This window comes from Gymnogyps californianus, chromosome 1, assembly GCF_018139145.2.
Source record: "Gymnogyps californianus isolate 813 chromosome 1, ASM1813914v2, whole genome shotgun sequence".
NCBI lineage: Eukaryota > Metazoa > Chordata > Aves > Accipitriformes > Cathartidae > Gymnogyps > Gymnogyps californianus.
This window is the reverse complement of record NC_059471.1, coordinates 129,916,299-129,935,686: the sequence shown is the minus strand read 5'-3', so window position 1 is coordinate 129,935,686 and position 19,388 is coordinate 129,916,299. Positions and strand designations below refer to the sequence as shown.

Genomic DNA, 19,388 nt, shown 5'->3' with positions numbered 1-19,388 from the left:
CAGTCTGCTTTCTTCAGGGTGGGTTTTTGTTTATGTAGTGCCTGGTATAGCGAACTGGGATGAGTAATCGAGGCTCCTATATGTGTCATGATGCAAATACCCAGACTGTATACATCTATATTCTGTAGTTCTTCTAAAATTTGAAGCCAGGTCTAATTGTTACAGGCCCAACAAAGGTGCTCATTTCGCCTCTTCATTTGTGGTGTTCCTTTGAAAGCCCAGCCATGGTGATTAGACTGCTTAGTCCTGAGCTGACTAGTCAAAATACAAACATCCAGTCTGAATCATTGAAGTGTAACAATGCATATGTAAAAGAACAGCTGGGTCTAATTTTAATTATTTTTTTAATTCAAAAGGCACTCTGTCACAGAGAGCTAGAGTGTATTTCCCTCCTTGTTTTCCCTCCTAAATTTTATCAAATGAGGATGAAGACAGAGTATCTGACTTGATGTCTTTTAAAGATTCATCTGCTTCTGTTTCTTCATTTGAAGATTTGTCTGAGGATCTGCTTATCAGGCTGAGTTTGCAGGCCCTTACGCATTCATCTTAGTTTAGTGTCACCAGACACGAGTCATACAGGTTGTACCAAGTTTTTTGGGCTTGAAAACAGGCATCTCATTTACACCAGATGAGTGTAACAGTAAGCATGTTGATTGATTATAAATGAAATAATTTGTTGCAGGCTACTTAGTCCCTGAAATGGGACAGTGCAACTTACCTGGGTGTTGTGGTGGGACACGCATACTTCTTCCTGAGCTCCCAGCCATGCTGTCTACCAGTTGCTGCAAGTGTGCAGAGGAGGATTTGTTTTCTTTCCTTTTTTTTATTTCTTTCTTTTTAAAGTAAAAGTTCATAGTGGATGTTCACATTGCCTGTGTGAAACCAGTAAGGCACCTTAGTGGAAAAGTTTGGTTTTACTGGTAAATAATGGAGGAAACTTTAAAAAGATTTGTTACTGACTAACATGGGAATTAGTAGTAAGTGTGCAAGTGTGGAAATGAGCACTTTGGCGTTTTCTGCTCCAAAATGTAGTTCATGGGCTAGGGAACATTAGGAAGATTCAATTCAGTGTATTACACAGATGCACTTGCTTTGCTTTCTGATGTTGAGCAACTGTGTGAGCACATTTCAGATGACATCTGACAGGGAGTAGCAGGATGTAGAGCAGGAGATCTGAGGTGAGCACAGATTTCTGAAGAATTCCTAAAAATAAGGATAAATACTTACTGTTTTTCTTTGTGGTGCTCTGCTGAACATACTTCATAAATAGTGAGCAATTCTGAGTTATAAAATTAGAAGGTGGTAAGAGCTGAAATTTTTAGTTGAGGCAATTATATTAGAAGCTCTGTAGTTTTTTAAAAAAATAGTGCTATTTTCTTTCTAGGTTAGATTCTTCTGTTAGTGCAACATCAGTAACCTGTACTAGAATTGCCTGTCTGTGAGACCTGGGGCTTCCTTGATTACACTGGGGTTATTAACACTATTCACTTGTCATTTAGATACCTGCAAAAGCAGCATCATGAGAGCATATGAAATAGAAATGCCCTTTCCCCAGTGTGCTGGAAACCACAGTAGGTGATTGGAGTCAGTGTTTGAAGAGCCAGAACAAATAGTCAAGAACTTGGTACAATGCATAATTCTATTTTTTTTTTTTTTTTCCGAAAAGTCAACATAACTTGGGAAAGGGCGAAAAAGGACATGGTTTGCAGATAATATAATAGATTTCCTGATAGGCAATAGCTCTGCTTCTGTAACTGTGCGTAACAGGCATAAAGGTTATCTACTTTCACATAGGGCTAACAGATCTAGTAGGACAAGAAAGTAGTATGAGACATAGAAAAACTAGGGCATGTTGAGGGTTGCCTGGAGTGTTGGAGGCATAAGAGAGTCAGTGTGCTCATTGAGAAATTTCTGTGGCAGCACGAAGGCCATCAATTAGCAGGAAGGATAAACAGTGCAAGGACTCTTGTTTGGAGCTAACCTGATGAGTATCTCTTGGAAAGGGTCCACCTTGCTAGTGGGAACAGCCTGTACCAGCGCAAATGCACAGCGCTGTGTGCAGGTGGTAGTAGAAAGTCCCTTCCTGGTGGAGCACTGAGCTGTGGCATCCTGTCATACTGGCTTGTCTGCATGGATCTGCTTGTGGATAATGAATCTATAGGTCACTTCTTGAGTAGATAATGGGCTTTCAAAGGGAATTAAATTCGTCTGAGACCCTTCTGAATTCAGGTGTCCAGCTAAACACTGTTGGAAGTTTTAACTGATTCACCTTTAAAATTTATTTGAATTAAATTTTCCTGAAAGTAAATATAGCTCAAGATACGGTGGCTCTGTCTTAACCTAACCTTATGTGCAGTACACACTAGAATGTGTAGGGAGCAATACTGTCTTGCCTACATAAGCAGGCAGTACCATGTCCTCAGCAGGACGTAACTCTTCATTATTTCACGCTGTAGGGATTTTGAATGCAAAAGGATCTCAGCACCCTTTGCATAGAGTTTGATTTCAACGAAATGTGAAAAAGCATTGTTCACTGGTCAGGGGTGGGGTGAGGAAATGAATTCAACTCAGAAGGCACAATCCTGTGGAAATATGAGGCAGTTGATACTATATCTTTGCATTTTCAGTGAGTTTGTTGCTGCTTAATGCTCCTGTCAGTAGGGGCTATCCTGAGAACTTGCCTGCCAAAAGCTGTGTCTGCTCTGGCTACAAAGAGCAATATTGCAAACCTTGCTCCTGTGAATGCTGATCTTGATCTGCAGAGACTAACTCTGGGTAGTTAGAGAGATGAAGCTGCTGGCATTCGATCCTTGGTCTCTTCATTTCTGATAACCGGAGACTCTCTTATAGCCTGCTCTTTCTTGAGCACCAACTTTTAGCAACTGCAGGTCCTATGACATAAGGTACTGTGAAGTACAAGATACCTTCAGTTGCTTAAAACTGGATTAAATTATTGCTTATTGGGATAACAGGTTTTGTATCTTGCTTCCCTACTTCTAAAATACATAATTATAAATAGTCCATGAAATATAATAAAACAAAACCTTAAAGGGATATTGAGACCAGTTACATTTCCATTGGCTTGTAGTAATTTTTTGGGGGGTCAATTCTGTAAGTTTTTTCAATGTGAAGAGAAAAAGTTCAGAATTGTATTTTCAAATGTTCAGGAGGAATACACATAAAACATCATGGAGCAAGTTTAGTTTTTCAAGCTCATAAAAGTGGCAATAGCAAGCATTCTGTACAGAAATGGCTAGTAGAGCACCTGTATTTAACTTGTCTTTAAGCCCCCCCCCCCCCCCTCCCCCCCCCGCCCACACAGGAAAAAATTCAGCTTCTCAGAAAAAGGCTAGAACCCATCTTGATTCACACATGCTTTGATCCACTGGGTTTGCCTTCCTGTGCAGCAGCCCTGCTTGATTATCTCTGGCTATTGAATGAAGCTGTAATACTCCTGAGCTGAGGAGGAGAATATAAGGAGAGATGGTCTTGTGCAGGTTCCATCACTTCACAGGGTTAGGTGTTTTAGGCTGATTTTGAAGGCAGCTGGTTTTTAGGAAAATGTTGAAACTTGTGAGCATCCTCTTTAGTGCTGTACTGCTTAGGAAAGCCGCACAGTGTTTTCTGTATCTGGTGAAGACTTGCCATAGACAGGTAACTCATGGGAGGTGCTGATTGAAACTGAATTCAGTGCCTTTGCTGTGGTTTCTCATGGAAGTATTAAATAACGCCTAATCCCTAGTTTTAAGAGGTGCTGCAAAACAAGGTAGGCCCTAAATTCTAGTCCAGCGAAGGGTTCTATGTTTGATAAAGGTGAGAGGTAGGTCTTGTTTGCTTCAAGGGGGTATAAACTAAATTTTGCTGTTACTATTCTAAATGTTAATGCCTTGGTTGTTCTAATGTATGTTTCTCAAAAACCAAGCAAATGATGGGAAGAGATAGGATTTGCTGGTTTTCATACCCTTCAATATCAGGGCAGGAAAGAGAACGTATCAAGCCGAGAATTAAAGTCTTGAAAAAAGCTTTTTTTTTAACAGTGGAAACTCTTATTTGTGATTATCCTCATTGCTTTAGGTAGCAGTAGGTTGGTGGTTTAAAACCTTTGTGTTTAGTCTTTCAAACTAAACTATTTTTGTGAATAAATTTTGTCAAAGGTATACCTTAACACTGCTATGACAGCGAGGGCTTCCCTGTGGAGTGCATCACTGTTCCTCCCTTGTGGAGCATTGTGATCTTGAAGGTGGTGTAACAGTCCTTAAAAGGCTTTTGATTTCACTGGAAGCTACCAAGTGTTGAAGAGATACTTGGTAATTTTTTCATGGGCTTAGTCAGGGTCCTTTAGAAACTTAATCTGGGGGTAACGATGGGCCTAGCTTGTTTGGCAGCTGGATGTCACCAATTTTCATGTTCCTTGTACCTCTAAATGTATCTAGCTTTTTGAACACAGAGGAGAAATACTTAACAGCTTCTTCCATCTGGTCAAAACGGCACGTTTTCTGCGTGATTGTGCATAGTTTGAATTTGGTGCAAATAAAACTTCACGCTCAGGGAGGACAAGCAGGGCAACTGGTGAGAAATAAGCTAGCATGCAGGGGACTCTTGGTTTGCCTGGACAAGCCAATCTCATCTGACTGCTGGTGGTGTTTGCAAGATACTTTGGGCCAGGACAGGTGCCCTGTCTGTCTTGGTTATCTCACATTCTATCTCCTGATGTGACTTCTAAAGTGCAGACATTGGGAATTTTTTTGCCATCTGTTTATGTAGTGGATATAGGACAGAAGAGGCCAATTTTGGCTTTTTGACAGGTGTGAACATCAGTGGTCCTATTGATCTCTTATATGTGTTTGATCATTCAGTACTTCAGAATACTGAGCTGGGCAGAGTAAAACAGATGTAACGGCTTCCTGGATAAACCTGTTAATGTGGGTTATTCTATGTACTAGTGGTAGATTCAAGTCTATTTTTCACAATACAGTGTTATAAAGTGCTATGACTGAGAGAAGACCATTCCTGCCGTTTCTACAGTTCCTCACCTTATCCACTGCAGAGCTTTTCCCTTTTGTAACAAATGAGGCAAGGGTCCTAAAACCAAATCTCCTTTCATTGCTCAACTCCAGGTCATCCCCACAGCATGTCTGTTCTGCGTGATGTATGCAGTGGGAGACCTCCTTAAACTATGGAAAATAAGATCTTGTAGTGGAAAGTATATGGCAAGGTCAGTGAAAGGTTTTGCAACTTGCACCACTAGTAACAGTGGATATTTATTGAAGTTACCTTATGAGAATCTCCTCTAGTACTGCATGTTAAACACAAAAGAATGTGTAGTCCATTGAAAAGGTGGTAGGTGATGTAGGAAACGCTTTCCGACATAATTTATGTGGTTGACTTGCACACAGTGTCACAAAGTCATTGAGTCTCTTATGTTTTACAAATGCACTTTTGAAAATTGTTTACAAGTTCAGTCCACGTCCATGTCTTCAGGTTTTAGGGTCCCAGATGACTAGGAACTAAGCTTTTTTGAGCCTTCCTTGGAAGCGTCTGGTGATGGCTGCTGTTGAACTGTTGGGTGATGTGGTGCCACAATGATTGGTCTGACCAGGTCATCTTTGTTCCCTCAGTCCCTTGGTTTCACCAGTTCTCCTTCTGTTTACTTGCTACAGGGTTATGTGCACATTCTCATTTTATTCTGGAAGCAAGGTGGAAGCCAGGATGCTCCCAAAGCTACCCCTCTCTTATACAGTGGCAGTGTCACTACTGCCCAAGTTCCCAGCTATAACTTCAGCTTTTTGTTCTTCCTTTCTTGAAAACTTGCTGGTCTAGCATCAACTCTGTAGTTGTGCCCAGATATCTGACAGTGAGGCCAGTGAGTGGATGCTTGAAAGAGCTGAAGAAAGAGGACTTGTGGGCAGTGGCAGATTGGACGGCTATTGCACTTGCTGCCCCTGCAGCAAAAACTTCAAAGCAGCTGTGGATCAGCTCTTGAACAAATACACTAGGTTGCAAAAGGTATGTGTTGAACTTGATTCCTGGTAAGCTCTGTGCTTTGGATGGCAAGCTGGTGAATCAGGTGGTGTCTGATGAGCCACCCAGGTGTCCTAGCTGCAGGGACAGCAGCACCCAGGAGGAGAAGGGTGGGGTGGGCAGCTGGGTGTGGAGGGCTACATCTGCCCTGCGAGTGCTCATGAATCAGGGCCTGGAGGCTGACTCTCATTGCAACATATTCCTAAGACATTGGTTGTGACACTTACCCTGGGGTAGGCTTAAATTCAGAGCTGTCTTATCCCAGTCAGAAAAGGGAGCAACTGAGTCGATAACATTCCTAGATCTTTGCAGATACTGGGGGAAGAAGGACTGGGCTTCATGGGAGTTAGGTTCCCCCTGCCCTGTGTTGGTCCAGCTGGACCTGGTCCTTGGGAAACTGTCATTGGAAGTCCTTGAGGTGGTAGTGTAGCCTTTTGAAAAGTGGTTAACGTGTGCCACTTTAAATTTATGGTGCTAACCCGACACATGAAATAATTTCTCTCTGCTCCTTTCTTTCTTTTGGAGATCCCTATTACTTTTTAGTGTGACTAAGTGGTGAATCTAACCATAGTGCTGTGTCTCTGCTCTTAAAATTTGTCATAAAAAATGCTCTTTGCTGTGCAAATGTTAGTAAGACTTAGTCGTCTTCTCTGTACTCTTTCTTTTGGGGCAGTTGAGGCTACAAGTGAATGTAAAGATTTCCTCATCTTTTCATTTCAGTGCTGTGACACCCTTTGGCCTAAGGAAATGATTTCTTGAAAAATGGGACAGTGTTCGAAAAGTACTAATGCTGACTAAGGAAAAATACGTCAAGCAAGAAGTCTGATAACCTGTTTTATCAAACTTGAACACTAACTCTTCTAGTAGCTTATAGTAGATTTGTACTTTGACATAGCTGGCTTTCCCTTTCGAGTGTATGATAGATTTCTTGTATCTAGTAAAGGTCAACTGGTGAAATTATTTTGCAGCTACCGAAAGAATGTGCTGCTGCCTTTTAATATGAAGATACGTGTTTGGGGAAGCTTGAATTGTTTTTATATATAAAACTATGAAGAATGAGTGTTGAAATGTTCTTATACATGTGTGGCTATCATCTGAAATTTGGTAGGATATTTATTATTTTAGGCTTACCTCAGACCTGATATTCACATGTAATGGTTTTAAATTATACTGGTAACTAATGAATGCTGATATTTGCTCATGACAAACTTACCAAACCAGGGAGTGGGGAACCCACCAGGAATTCGGGGAGAAGGGCTTATTGTACATGTGCATAAGGTAAGGAGTGTTAAGTCCCTATTTTAACTTCACTGCTGGAGTTGAGCCAATTTCCTCTCCCATTCCCCCACCCCCAGAGGAGGAGCTGCCCAGTCTCCCTCTGAATTCAGCGGGGAATGCTTAACCTTTTAAAAGCTTGGTCATCTGGGAGCTCATTATTAAGACTCGTACTTCTGGAAGATTTAATTCTGCTTGGCAAATAATCATCTGCAGGCAGCTAATTCCACTTGCCAGTTCCACTCCCCCTTTGTTCCCTGCTCAGTCTTCACCTGTCGTTTCCCTTTCTTGTGTCCTTCTAATTTGGATGTTTCCTCTAAGGTCTTAGGGAGTCAGAAATTTTCATTTGGATTGAAATTAAAGCCCCTAATGAATTCTAGCATCAGAAATCTTCATGTCATGTAGCAATACTCCTGAGACAAAGGAAGAATAAACATTGGAGGCAGCACTTACCTGTTCCATAAATAAAGAAGTAATTTTTTTTTGGAGGGTGAGGAGAAATTATTTTTGTTTTGCGAGTGCTTTGGAATCTGTCTGCATGAAACATCTGCTGCATCATATGTAAGAAGAGAAGGCCAAGAGTAATAAAGCATTTCATTAATGTTTAATAACATAGTGATTAGCAACCCAGCAAATGTCTTATGCCCGTGGGAGATTGGAACTTATTTGATTAATAGATTAATTGCGACCTGTTCCGGTTGTGATTGCAGGTGTAAGTTTCTATGGATGTTGCAGACTCCCTGAGGACTGATATTATAGGCAGTCTTATACCTACTTTCTTCTTCCTAGTTGAAGAGTTAAAAATCAAAGCATGAGGAAAAATCTGTCTGCTGGTTCTATGAAAGGAAAATGGTTTTTACTGTAAGAGTTTTTCAACAGAGATCCTCTGTGCTACCACTGAAAAAGAATGCCTATTATCTCTGAAAGCATAGGGCTGTCTTTTAGAAAATACTTTTCCTTTCAGTTATTCTCCTTCCTGCACTTCATTTCAATGCTATAATGGACTTGAACCATCTCTCTGGGTTTCAGACCTAGTTCTGTTTTTGTAACTTTTGTCTTGGGTGCACTCTAATTCCTGCTGCATCTGGACTCGCCACTGGCAGAGCACAGTAGATGCTGTAGAAATGAAATGTAGAACTGAGCTGTTCGTCAGCTCACAATATTTGAAACAACCACTTGAAAATGATTAAGTGAATTTCAGGTTGTGGTCTAGAAGTGACATGATGCTGGAAATCAATTTGTGTTCCAAGTTTAGTCTCGAGCTTCCTGAGCTGGCAGGAATTTAGAGATGGTATTAAGTCTCTGAGAGGCTCTCAAACTCCGCTTCCATTCAAAGAGGCAGCGATGAGCTAACGAAGAATTTGGCTTCCACTCTTCGATTAACTGCTGAGATACAGGGAGGAAATTAAAGAAGAGTCAGAATTTTTCTTCTGTTCTCCCAAGAGATTGAGGCTTGTTGTGTGTTCTCTTAAGAACACAAATAAGCCATTTCTGTCTCCAGTTACAGGAAACTATGTGTAATAGCTGTATGAAGCTCAAGTTTTCTGCTTAGGGACTGTGTCCTGCATTGGCAAGAGCAGGCTGGAGATGACATAATATGGCACTTGCCATTGCTGACTGCTTAGGGGAAGAGTTAGGAAGTTCAAAGCACGTGGTCCTTTCGCGAGAAGAGATGTAATGCCTGAGTTTATTGGGGGCAGTAACACAATAAAAAGAATTAACAGGGTGGAAACAAGGTGTATGTTGATATCTCAGATTTTCACCCAGTACTGCATGGTTGGGGTTCAAATCTGTCTAGTTCTTAAGGGGTTAATGAAGTCTAGCCCAAATTTGCGGTGGCTGTGTGACTTTTTGCTTCACTCATTATTCTAGAGCTTTAGTTTCAAGCACGTTTTTTCCTCTTGCTGCCCCTGTCCACTCTTTAATTTCAATCGAGCTGTAATAAATCATGGGTTCGCAGGTTGGGAGTGCGCTGGTGGCCCCACCTACGCTTGCCTGAACCCTGTGCCTTTGGCTTGCCCTGTCCTGGCCCCAGCTCCAGCCCAGCACGCTCTGCCCGCTGGCCTCTTCAGGCAGGTCCTGCCTGCTGCTGCGTTTGGAGCCAATGCTTTTTGGCCTGATCTGTACTCGTGCCAGGGCTGAAGGTCGCTGTGCTCACTAATAAATTTTGGCTAGAATACAGCTGACGCACACGTTTTGCGCCTCTGACTCTTTCTGGGTGTTCACAGGCCAGCATTTCAGAAACACTTTGCAGTGCAACCCTGCTGTGTGTCTCCATCATTTTGTTGCTTCAGGATCTTAATTATCAGATTTTTACATGAGGACAAATAGTGGCAAGTTTGGCAGCATTGTGGAACTTGGTAGTGAAATGAAGCTGGGTTTGGAGCCTTTGCATTGCTTTTAGTTATGTAGTAAAACAGAGCATGATGCAAGTGCAATTCACCAGGTTGCACAGAAATGTATGCACAAGCATTCTGTATCTTGGACCCCCTGTCAGCTTCCTCTGCTCATCCCGCTTGCGTGGCACAGTGCACATGAACTCATTATTCTCATGTTGTATGGGCACTTAGCATTTGAGTTTTCCCTTGTATGAGGGTTCGGATTCCTATGAATGGCAGGCAGGAAGGGGTGGGGGGTGCAATTATTTAAAGCAGCAATTTTATATTTGTACCGTAAACTGCTGATGGCTATCACTGATTTGTTTGTTGTTTGTTTTTTTTCTTAGGGAAGCCCTGAATGTTAACAATATATTAGTATTTTATCTATGTCTCTAGGACTTTTTGGATGATAGAAGTCCAAGTGCTTTTACAAATGTTAACCCTCAAAGCTGCTTCTGTGCACATTGATGTGTTACACATTGGTAGAGGTTGGAGCAGGACATGATATCTGGACTTTGACCTGTGCGTTAGGCCTGCTGGGCTGCAAGTATTTAACAGTTATCAATGGACCAGCACTAACTGGGTGGTGGTTGTTGTGGCATTACAGCTCTTGGCATGTCATAGATACAGATATTTAATAAATAGTATTTGTTTGTTGGTATTGTCCTTTATTTCTGGATTAAAGGTCGTGATTGTATGAGTTTGAGAATAACAGGTGTGCTAAAAATGGAGACCTTCCCAACTTAGATCTTCTGGTGTTGGAAATATGCCATGACTGGCAGGAGAGGGAGACTGGGGCTTTGTCTTAATCCGTGCCTCAAATGTAAATGAGGAAAACTGTGATCCCTGTTGACTTTTATCTCTGCTTGCAATTGCTTGCCTACAAAACGGACTTGTCATGGGTAGCTAGCTATTGATGACTGGCATGGGCAGATTCCAAGCCCAGGCTTCTGTAGTTAAGCCCCTTTTGCACTTCTTTTTCCTCCAAGCACTGATTTATTTCAGTGGTAGCTTAGGGCAAATACAGAAGAATGTAGGAATTAGCCTTTACTCTGTAAAATGCCTGAATTATCATATATTTGTGAAAGGCAGTTAGTTGTGTGAGCCATAGAATAATTTCTGTAATACTTTTGCTGACAGCAAGACAGTGTTAAAAGTAGGCTTGCGATTGATGGTGTTTGAAATCCACCTTTGGAGGAGTGAGTCAGGCAGCTTCAGGAATTTTTAGAGGAGACATCGTACAGTTTTTGTTTTGCAGTCTGTCCCACTAAGCTTAGGATAAACCAGACATACTAGGATTGGAGCTTTAGTAATGATATTAGTGAAAATATGCTGATCTTGGTGATCCCACTACCCCTTGGTAACCTGTCAGGTGCTATTTCTGTACCACAGGCAGCTTATGGTGAGTACAGTGGCTTCCTCTGTGTTCTGGAGTGTTTTGTCTCGGTACGTTTTACGAAGCTGAGTCTAGGAGGTATGGTTCAAATGTTGTGCAAGCAGCTGTCTCTGCAAGGCATCGAGCATCGCTGTCTAGGATCACATTGAAAGACCTTTGTCAGCACGCGCCTGCTGCCTTGTGCTTGGAGTCCGTCCTTTTTCTTGTGGTGGGAGGTGGTCAGATTAAAGAGGCTTCTTCGTTTTGTATGAAAATGCTTTAAATCTCTCAAGGTCTCAGCCTGAGCCTGTTCTCTGGGCAGGCTCAGCAGTGCAGCGGGTGAAGTTGAGTGGAGGTGACTAGTCATTCAGGCTGTTCAAGTGGAAAGAAACGGGGGAAAAAAGCAAGCCCTGCTGCTTCATCACTGCCTTCATGCCTCCTGCTGGAAACTAGTTTCTTCCCCAGCTTTGCCCATGGCTCCCTGCTCCAGCTCTTCACTGTGGGAGAACCTTTACTGAAGAACAAGAAATGTGGTAGAATGGAGAAGATTATGATGGAAGCAGGAGAAAGGAGGAAACTGTAAACAAGATATGTGCAAGAGGAGGAGGATTGTGTATACTGAGAAATTTGCATCTGTCTGTGCTGCTTCCATCCCTCTATAATGCCAGAGTTCATGGGACAATTACCCTCCATTTTCTGTTTTTCCAACCTGATAGAAGAACACGAGATACTGAGCTTCAGCCTTTGAAGGTATTACCCTAAGAAGAATAAAAATTAGTTCAAAAAGTACAAAAATGATAATTAACTTTAGTTGCTGGCCTTACTTGATTTAAGCAAGAAGACTGATGCTGAAGTTGCTTGTTGAAATAGATTGGTAGCTTATCCTACCTTTCCATCAGAAAGATATCCTCTTTTAAAAGGACAAGATGTACACAATCTTATCCATTTGCAAGAACCAGGTCATGTCTTTGGTGTGACACAAGGCAAAAATGCAAATTTATAATTTCTCCTGTTTCATCTGCTTTGAATGTAATCCTCAAAGAACCTTGTTGAGACTTTAAAGAGGTAGAAGAAGAAAAAAAAAAAAACCAACAAAACCCCACGTGCCCTTTAGCTAAGGAAAATCTGAGGAATTCTCTTTTGAACTGGATCCAGGTGATATTTCTACACTTCATTGGGTATATATTGATAATGTCGTGCTGACATGAGCTGTACAAAACCTTCCACCTTCATTTGCTCTGGTTCAGTTCAGGAAGTTGCAAGTCCATAAGGCATCATCTGTGACGATCCAGTCATTTTATCCCCTGCTGTAAAGGGGGGGGGGGGGGGGGGGGGCGGGAAGGCAACGATCCAGGTTAGGGGTGATGAATGCAAACTGGCATAGCTCTAGAAATCTCTGGATGGGGAGGGAAGGGAGTGTGTGTGTGTGGTGGGGCGATGGTTATCCTGATCTGTAATAGCAGATTACAGTAGTGAGGCAGAAATGATCTTGCTTTGGTGGTTTTATATCAACTGCAGCATTAGCATAGCTATGAGGAATTGGGGTTGTAACTTTGGAGAGAAGGCATGAGTCTTCATGCATGAGCTTTATTGGCTATGCTTTGAAGTTATAAATCTGATGTGGTCTTGGCAATCTTTAACCAAATCTTTAACCTTGATGAGCAACCAGATTTCTTCAATATAATGAACAGATACAAGCAGTCTGGGCTAGGAAAGTTGTCTTCAGAAGTGATGAACAGGGTTTTGTCACATTGGGTTTGCTTCAGTAGTTAGTGAAGGGTTCAAATGCACTGGTTGTAAAGCAGTCTTCTGGAGTTGTGTGTCAGCAGCCCCTTGCCTTCTGGATAAAGAAATCTATTTTAGATAAAGAAATCAAACTGCAACAGAAATTTGCTGAGTAATCTGTTCGTAGTCCCGTTGGTTTGCAGCTTCTCGAAGGAACGTGTGCTGCAGGAGCTCTGCGTTTTGGTGTGAACAGAAGTCTGCTGGGTCCTCTCTTGTGGTGAGGCTGGCAATGAAGGGTATTGCTTTCTTCGGTGCTTACCAGGCCTGGTACTCTCATTCAGTAAGAAAACTAAACCCTTCTCTTCATGTGAATGGATGGGAGAACGGGAAAGAAGAATAACTTCTTCTTTGAGTCTTTGACTTTACATCCATGTCTCTTGGAAGACAAAAATGATAAGTTAAGGATAAGCACAAGCTTTATGTTTTCATCCATCCTGTATTTTGATCATGCACTGTCAGCCTTTCTCATCAGCATGTTTTTAAATGGTTTTAGTTTGCATTATATTTAGACATGCTTTTTCTCTCTTGTACTTGGTGTAGGACATCTGTCACTTCACTAAAGGTTCCCTGCTTATAATCTGATTTCCACCACCACCCCCCCCATCCCCCACCCCATGCATTTGTGCACTGGTAATTAATAGCCCACATTATAATGTGAAAAGGATGTTATTTATTTAAGATGTATACGGGGAAATACGTGGTAAAGTGAGACTGCTTGAAGTATTCATCTGACAAAAAATGAATTCTTTAAAGCATCAGTCTGTTACATGAACATCAGCAGCTGTTCCCCTGCCACATCCAATTTGAGCTTTGCAACTGTTCGAATATTTCCAGTTTTAACTCCACCAGGGAGTGGTGATTAGAAGTCAGCTTGGTTTTAAGATGGCTGAGGTGACTATTTGACTAAGATGACAGTTTAAATTTGTTTCCTTCTGTCTAGTCATAGGATGTGAGATATAGGTTACTGTGTAACTGGTTTATGAGTTATCCCTGATATTAGCACCTCTTGAAGCACTATTTGTGCAGCTGCAGCAGATGGTCAGGATGAGAGCCGAAGGAGATGGATCAGAGTGGAAGGCATCAAAGTGGGCACAGACTGTGCTTGGGCTAGGATGAGATACCAGAGTATAAATATAACTTCAGCCTAGCGTTAGAATAACTTCTGCTGATTTTTTTTTTTCCAGTGTATCCAATCAGCATATACATACTATCTAAAGAACATGAAACGATAACCTGAATTAGAGTATATATGGGTATTTTAAGGAGCTAGTAGAGATATTGCCAAAGTAATATTTGCACATTAATGCTTAGTGTATTCATGTTTCTTCCAGTAATTCCATGAGATAAAAGGTGTTATTCCCATCTCACAGCCAATGGGAGAAAGAGAAGAAGAAATTACATGCCTTACGCTGTGCTATGAGTTGCTGGTGGAATTTGGTTGAGGTGCTGGACCTTGCGGTGTTAGGTTCAGTCCTGTAGTAACACTGTTAAGCGCTGTAAAAGCCAACTGGAGAAATTAATCTCTTGTCATAACTGGTGTTTCAGTGACCAATGGGATCTAGAGCCATCCCTACTTCAGCTCACTAGTTGAAATCTGCCCCAGGTTGTAAGGTCCAGGGAGACATCACTGAGCCAGCAGTGGCGTGCGGTTCGGACAAGACGAGAGGATGAGATCTTTCTGTTGGTCTGAAGTCTGAACTGTCATGCATCACAGGAACCCCAGCCATGACTCTCAAAATTTCCTTCTTTTTGATAGCATTTAATAAAGAATGAATAAGTGGAGACTATTTGAGGTCCTGCTCCTACCAGGGGAACACTTTTCTCTGTGAGATGTGAGGTGTGTTGATGAGGTTATGTGATGAAGCCTGTATTCCTCTTTCACAAATTCACTCCATGGGATTTCAGGAGATACATGAAACCCTCAAAGGTCTCTCCCTGCTTTCTCTTCCTTTCTCTCTTCATCCTTCAGGATGGAATAGGCCTGTCTTGGTGTGCACCTAACGGACTTAGGCTTTAATCTGTTCAGAAGCTGGGCAGGCTCAGGGAAGGACTTACTTTCTCCTTAACTACTAGCTGGATAATTGCCAGCTGATAATTGTGTGAGATGTCACTCATGTTTGTAAAGAGTTGGCTAATACTGAAGTATTTTTTCAGTCAGCGAGTGGCAGGGGTGATAGGATTAATGATACTGCATCCTGTCTAACACCTCTTTTTTTTTAAGGCCACATGGCTTAGAGGAATTAAAAGCGGAGTTCGTAGCCATGTTCACATTAGAAGCTCTGAGTGGTTCTCGCGGAGATCCTTAAGCTTTAATTGTAGTGCTAGGGACCATACGTGACCCTCTGATACACAGAATATGAAATCCTTATTTCAATAGCAGCATCGCACAAAGTAGGTGTTAGCTTTGTGCATTTGAGTATGAAAATGTGTGGTGGCTAAAGAATTTTCTTCCCAAATATTCCTCAAGTTGGCTAGAGTTACTGATCCTAGTAGGACCAGTGTATTAGTCTAGTGTATTGGTCCTAGCTAGTTAGGATGCATGATTAGCAACCCTGTGATCCAAGTAAAAATTGGAATACCTTCTATTTTTGAAGCTGCAGATTTTATAGTAATTGAGGAGCAAAAACCACTGATGTGTAAATGTCACCATAGGAGAAAGGAGTATTGTAGCAACAGCTGTGGAATGAAGTATCGCAAATATAGCTGTGCTAATTTTACTTGCTTGTTTTTATTCATACCTGCAATTCAACATTTCACTCATTTTTATCTGTTAGGCTGTAAGATCCCTCATTTGTTTAGGGCTCAGTTACAGTGGATATTGCAGTAAAGTCCCCAGTTTATCATGCATGTAATGAACTGATTTTATTTTAACGGCTTTTTCAGGCTGATATAATATGGGAAAATAACACTGTTATTCTGTCTGCCTAAACCTGGTTAAACCTTGGTTGAACAAAAGTGGGAACTGAGTTGCCCGCTCAATTTCAGGTGCTTTTTGTTGGTATTACAAAGAGAATGGTACAGGAAATGATCTTCCATCACGAACCTCTTTTGCACTGTGGAGGAGGGCAGGCCTGGAGGGCAGGCCTGGAGGTGGAAATGTTATGTTTGCTTTTATATTGCTTACATTATTTTTACAGTATTCAAGGGGGATAGGCTTCCAACCATTCTGGCTGATATATTGTATTATTGTAAGACCAGAAAATAAAAATGGAAAGGTAAGGTCTTCTTGCCTTTTACCACTGAAACTTTGGTAATGTAAGTTAGTTATTCTTGGATTTTGTGATGGATTTGTGGACCTTTATTTTAGAGGGAAAATGTACTCAAAGATGTCGATATTCTTAGTGATAAAGTGATTGGAAGAAAGACTAATAAATGTGTGAAAGCTGTTGCCTCTTTCCAACTGTAGTTGTTCTTTGGTTCCTTAGTTTTGTCAGCTCCTGTATCTGTATATTAAGGTGTTCATTACAGTAGTCTAACTTTGTGAGAAAGGAGTTTTTCTAATTGTTTGCTTTTCTCTTGTTTCAGAACCGAGAGCTCCAGATTATGAGAAAGTTGGATCATTGTAACATTGTCCGATTGCGTTATTTCTTCTACTCTAGTGGAGAGAAGGTAAGAATGAAAAACAAGGCAATGCCTCATGGTAACCATCTGGGGTATAACTGACCTGTTTGAATTTCTAGAGACAGGAGTGTGAAGATAGTAGACATTGAGAAAATGCTATAGTAGTGCCCAACAGATCATGTTGGAGCAGATCTTTTTCAGTATGGAAGTGTGTGGTCCATGAGGAGTAGTGTTATTAGTATAGCATAACAATAGCATAACAGGTTTGGATACGCACTGCCTCTTTTTTTAATTTAGTGGAGCACAGCCGTGTTTCATTTGCACGTTCTAGCACTACCTTTCCATATGTGCAGATATGTTTTCTAGGGTTTAGTGTTAAGCACTGTAGATTTAAAGCACTTATGTGACTTTTCCCAGACCTAGTCTCTGTATGCTTCTGTCCCCCTTCTTTGTGCGTCTGTTCCATACACAGGCTGAGTTTCAAAGCCCAGAGGAAAGAATAATGTATGATCACGTGATTGTAGCATTTGTCGGAATGCTTATGCTCCAGAAGAAGGAGGAAATAGCTAGATTTAATAAATCTCAAGAAGCAGACACTGCCATTTATGTTTTCTTTCAGTCTAAGTATAAAAGTTGCTTGGGTTTTTTAAAAAGGGGTTACAAGGTTTTGTTTTAATGTGGAGTTATAACAGCTTCCTTGTCTATGTATGTATCAGCATTTTAAGAATCACAGGAGAATTTAGGATGAAGTGGATCTCAAGATGGCATCGGGTCCAACCTTATGCAGGGTCATCCATGAAGTAAAAAAAAAAAAAAAAAGTCTTTCTGGACCATGTGAGAGTTAATGTAAGCTGTGAGGTGGGGAAATGGGCTAGATGACCTTCTGAACTTTCTCTGATCTTTTTATGTATAGTGATAAATATTTCTATAAATTATATAATAGTTTATGGAATTGTTATAATTTTTCATTTTTTTAAAAGTAGGTTACATCCTTAGTTGTTTTCAGATGCTGGTACACATGTCCGCAATGCTGTAAAGGACTGTATAAGAGAGCTCATAGCTACTGGAAGGCTATTAATTGCTGTTGCCACGAAGTGGGTCGACAGAATGGGAGAAGCAACCCACTTACTTCATGGTCTTTGGAGCTAGAGAAGGAGCTGACATCTCCAGGATAAGTTGTTGGTGGCAGGTCGCTGCAGTCTTGTACAGTGCACAGAGGGATAATTGGAGGAGCTCTGTTGTTACCTCTCTGAGAGGTGCCTGCGGGGGACCTGGCCCTGTGCCTTGCCTGTGCTTATGGAAAGCTTGCAAAACCACTTTGCAGGAATCAAGGAGAAATGTGATTTAATTTTTTTACTATTTTTTTGGATCAGCCCTTCCCCTTCCTTCCTTCCCCTTGCCTAGTGATAGCAAGCATTTCCAGTGTTACATGGCTGTTGCTGTTTTGTTGGTAGTGCAGTGTAGTTTTTTAAACTGTATTGTGCTCATTTAGCATATAACCAGAATTTCCTCGAGCAGCATGAGTACAAGAAGGGAAATACTGTGAAGGAGGGCTTAGTTTTGGGGTTTTTTATTTGCTTTTTTAACCAGCTTGTAACTTGGCTAGAGTGAAGTAGAATTTTGTGACACAAGCAGAAGACAACTGCCTTATCTAATGGCTTTCAGAAGCCTCCTGCAAACAGTGGAAGTGCTAAAACTTCTCAGAACACTGTTCTAGGAGCCTTTGTGTAACAGTAACTTGAGTAAAACTCTTTTGGAAATCTTTAACTTGATGTTGAGCTTGAGACTGGGTTTTCTACATTGCTGTTTCAACTCCATGTGGCTGATTCTTGGCGACACTAGGTTTGTTTTTAAAAATGCAGTCTCTATGCATGACCAGCAAATCTTAATGCTTCAGTGAGAAGTTTTCTTTCTCATTATTCCATTTCACATCCTTCCAGTATGTAAAGGGAGCCTACAAGAAAGCTGGAGAAGGACTTTTTACAAGGGCATGTAGTCATAGGACAAGAGGTAATGGCTTTAAACTGAAAGAGAGTAGATTTAGAGTAGATGTAAGGAAGAAGTTCTTCACTGTGAGGGTGGTGAGGCACTAGAACAGGTTGCCCAGAGAGGCAGTGGATGCCCCCTCCTGGGAAGCATTCAAGGCCAGGTTGGATGGGACTTTGAGCAACCTAGTCTAGTGGAAGGTGTCCCTGCCCATGGCAGGAGGGTTGGAACCAGGTGGTCTTTAAGGTCCCTTCCAACCCAAACCATTCTATGATTCTATGATTACTTTCTGCTCTTCTCTTTTCATGCCTCTGCTCTGTGCCTTTGAGATTTCCACTGCTACCCTGTTGCAAAATGGGACAAATGTGAACCAGTCCCTAGGCAAAGGTGCACCCAGCAGAACATCAGCAGCGTAATGTTGCAGTTCAGATTGCAAGATCTCTTTGCAGTTCAATGCAAAATGATATATAATTGGCTTGCAAGTATTTCCATGTAGGTGGCAGCATATGAAGATAACTGTGTATGCGTTTGTTGGTTGATGTTTGGGAAAAGCTGTAGAGAGCAGCAAGTTGGTGTCCTGAAGCTCATCTGGGAAGGAAGAATAATGTTTCTTCTCATGTTTTTGTCAGTTTGGGAAGCAATAACATCTTTTCCTTCCTGTTACCCTCATAATCAAGTTGGCTCTTTGGAGAGCAGGGGAAAAGGGAGAAAAGTGTAAGGTCCCACTGGTAAGCAGGAAGGACATGTAGGAAGCAGTTGCAGATTTAGATGCTAGGTACCCAGAGCTTTATATAAAGTGATTCTTGAAGCCAAGTCCAATGGGAAGAGTAATGTAAATATCCAAGGAATGTATAGCAGAAAGTGCGATAGCATAGTGATGAGCAGGGCTTGCAATTGTTGTCTGTCTTCGTGAAGAACTTAACAGTCCACTGCCATTAATCTGTGTTTATGCTAATTAACTCAAGTCTAGCAGTGATGGGAAAATTTCAGAGGTAACCATTATACTG

At 41.4% G+C, this 19,388-nt stretch overlaps 1 protein-coding gene across 3 annotated transcripts in view; it reads left to right on the top strand.

Annotated features, from left to right (window-relative positions):
• GSK3B (glycogen synthase kinase 3 beta) overlaps positions 1-19,388 on the top strand; it is a 149,547-nt gene that overhangs the window by 69,462 nt on the left and 60,697 nt on the right. For all 3 annotated transcript variants that reach the window (XM_050909906.1, XM_050909914.1, XM_050909898.1), the window contains exon 3: positions 16,360-16,443. In XM_050909906.1, coding sequence (XP_050765863.1) covers positions 16,360-16,443 — 84 coding nt within the window. The remainder of the gene's footprint in view (positions 1-16,359; positions 16,444-19,388) is intronic.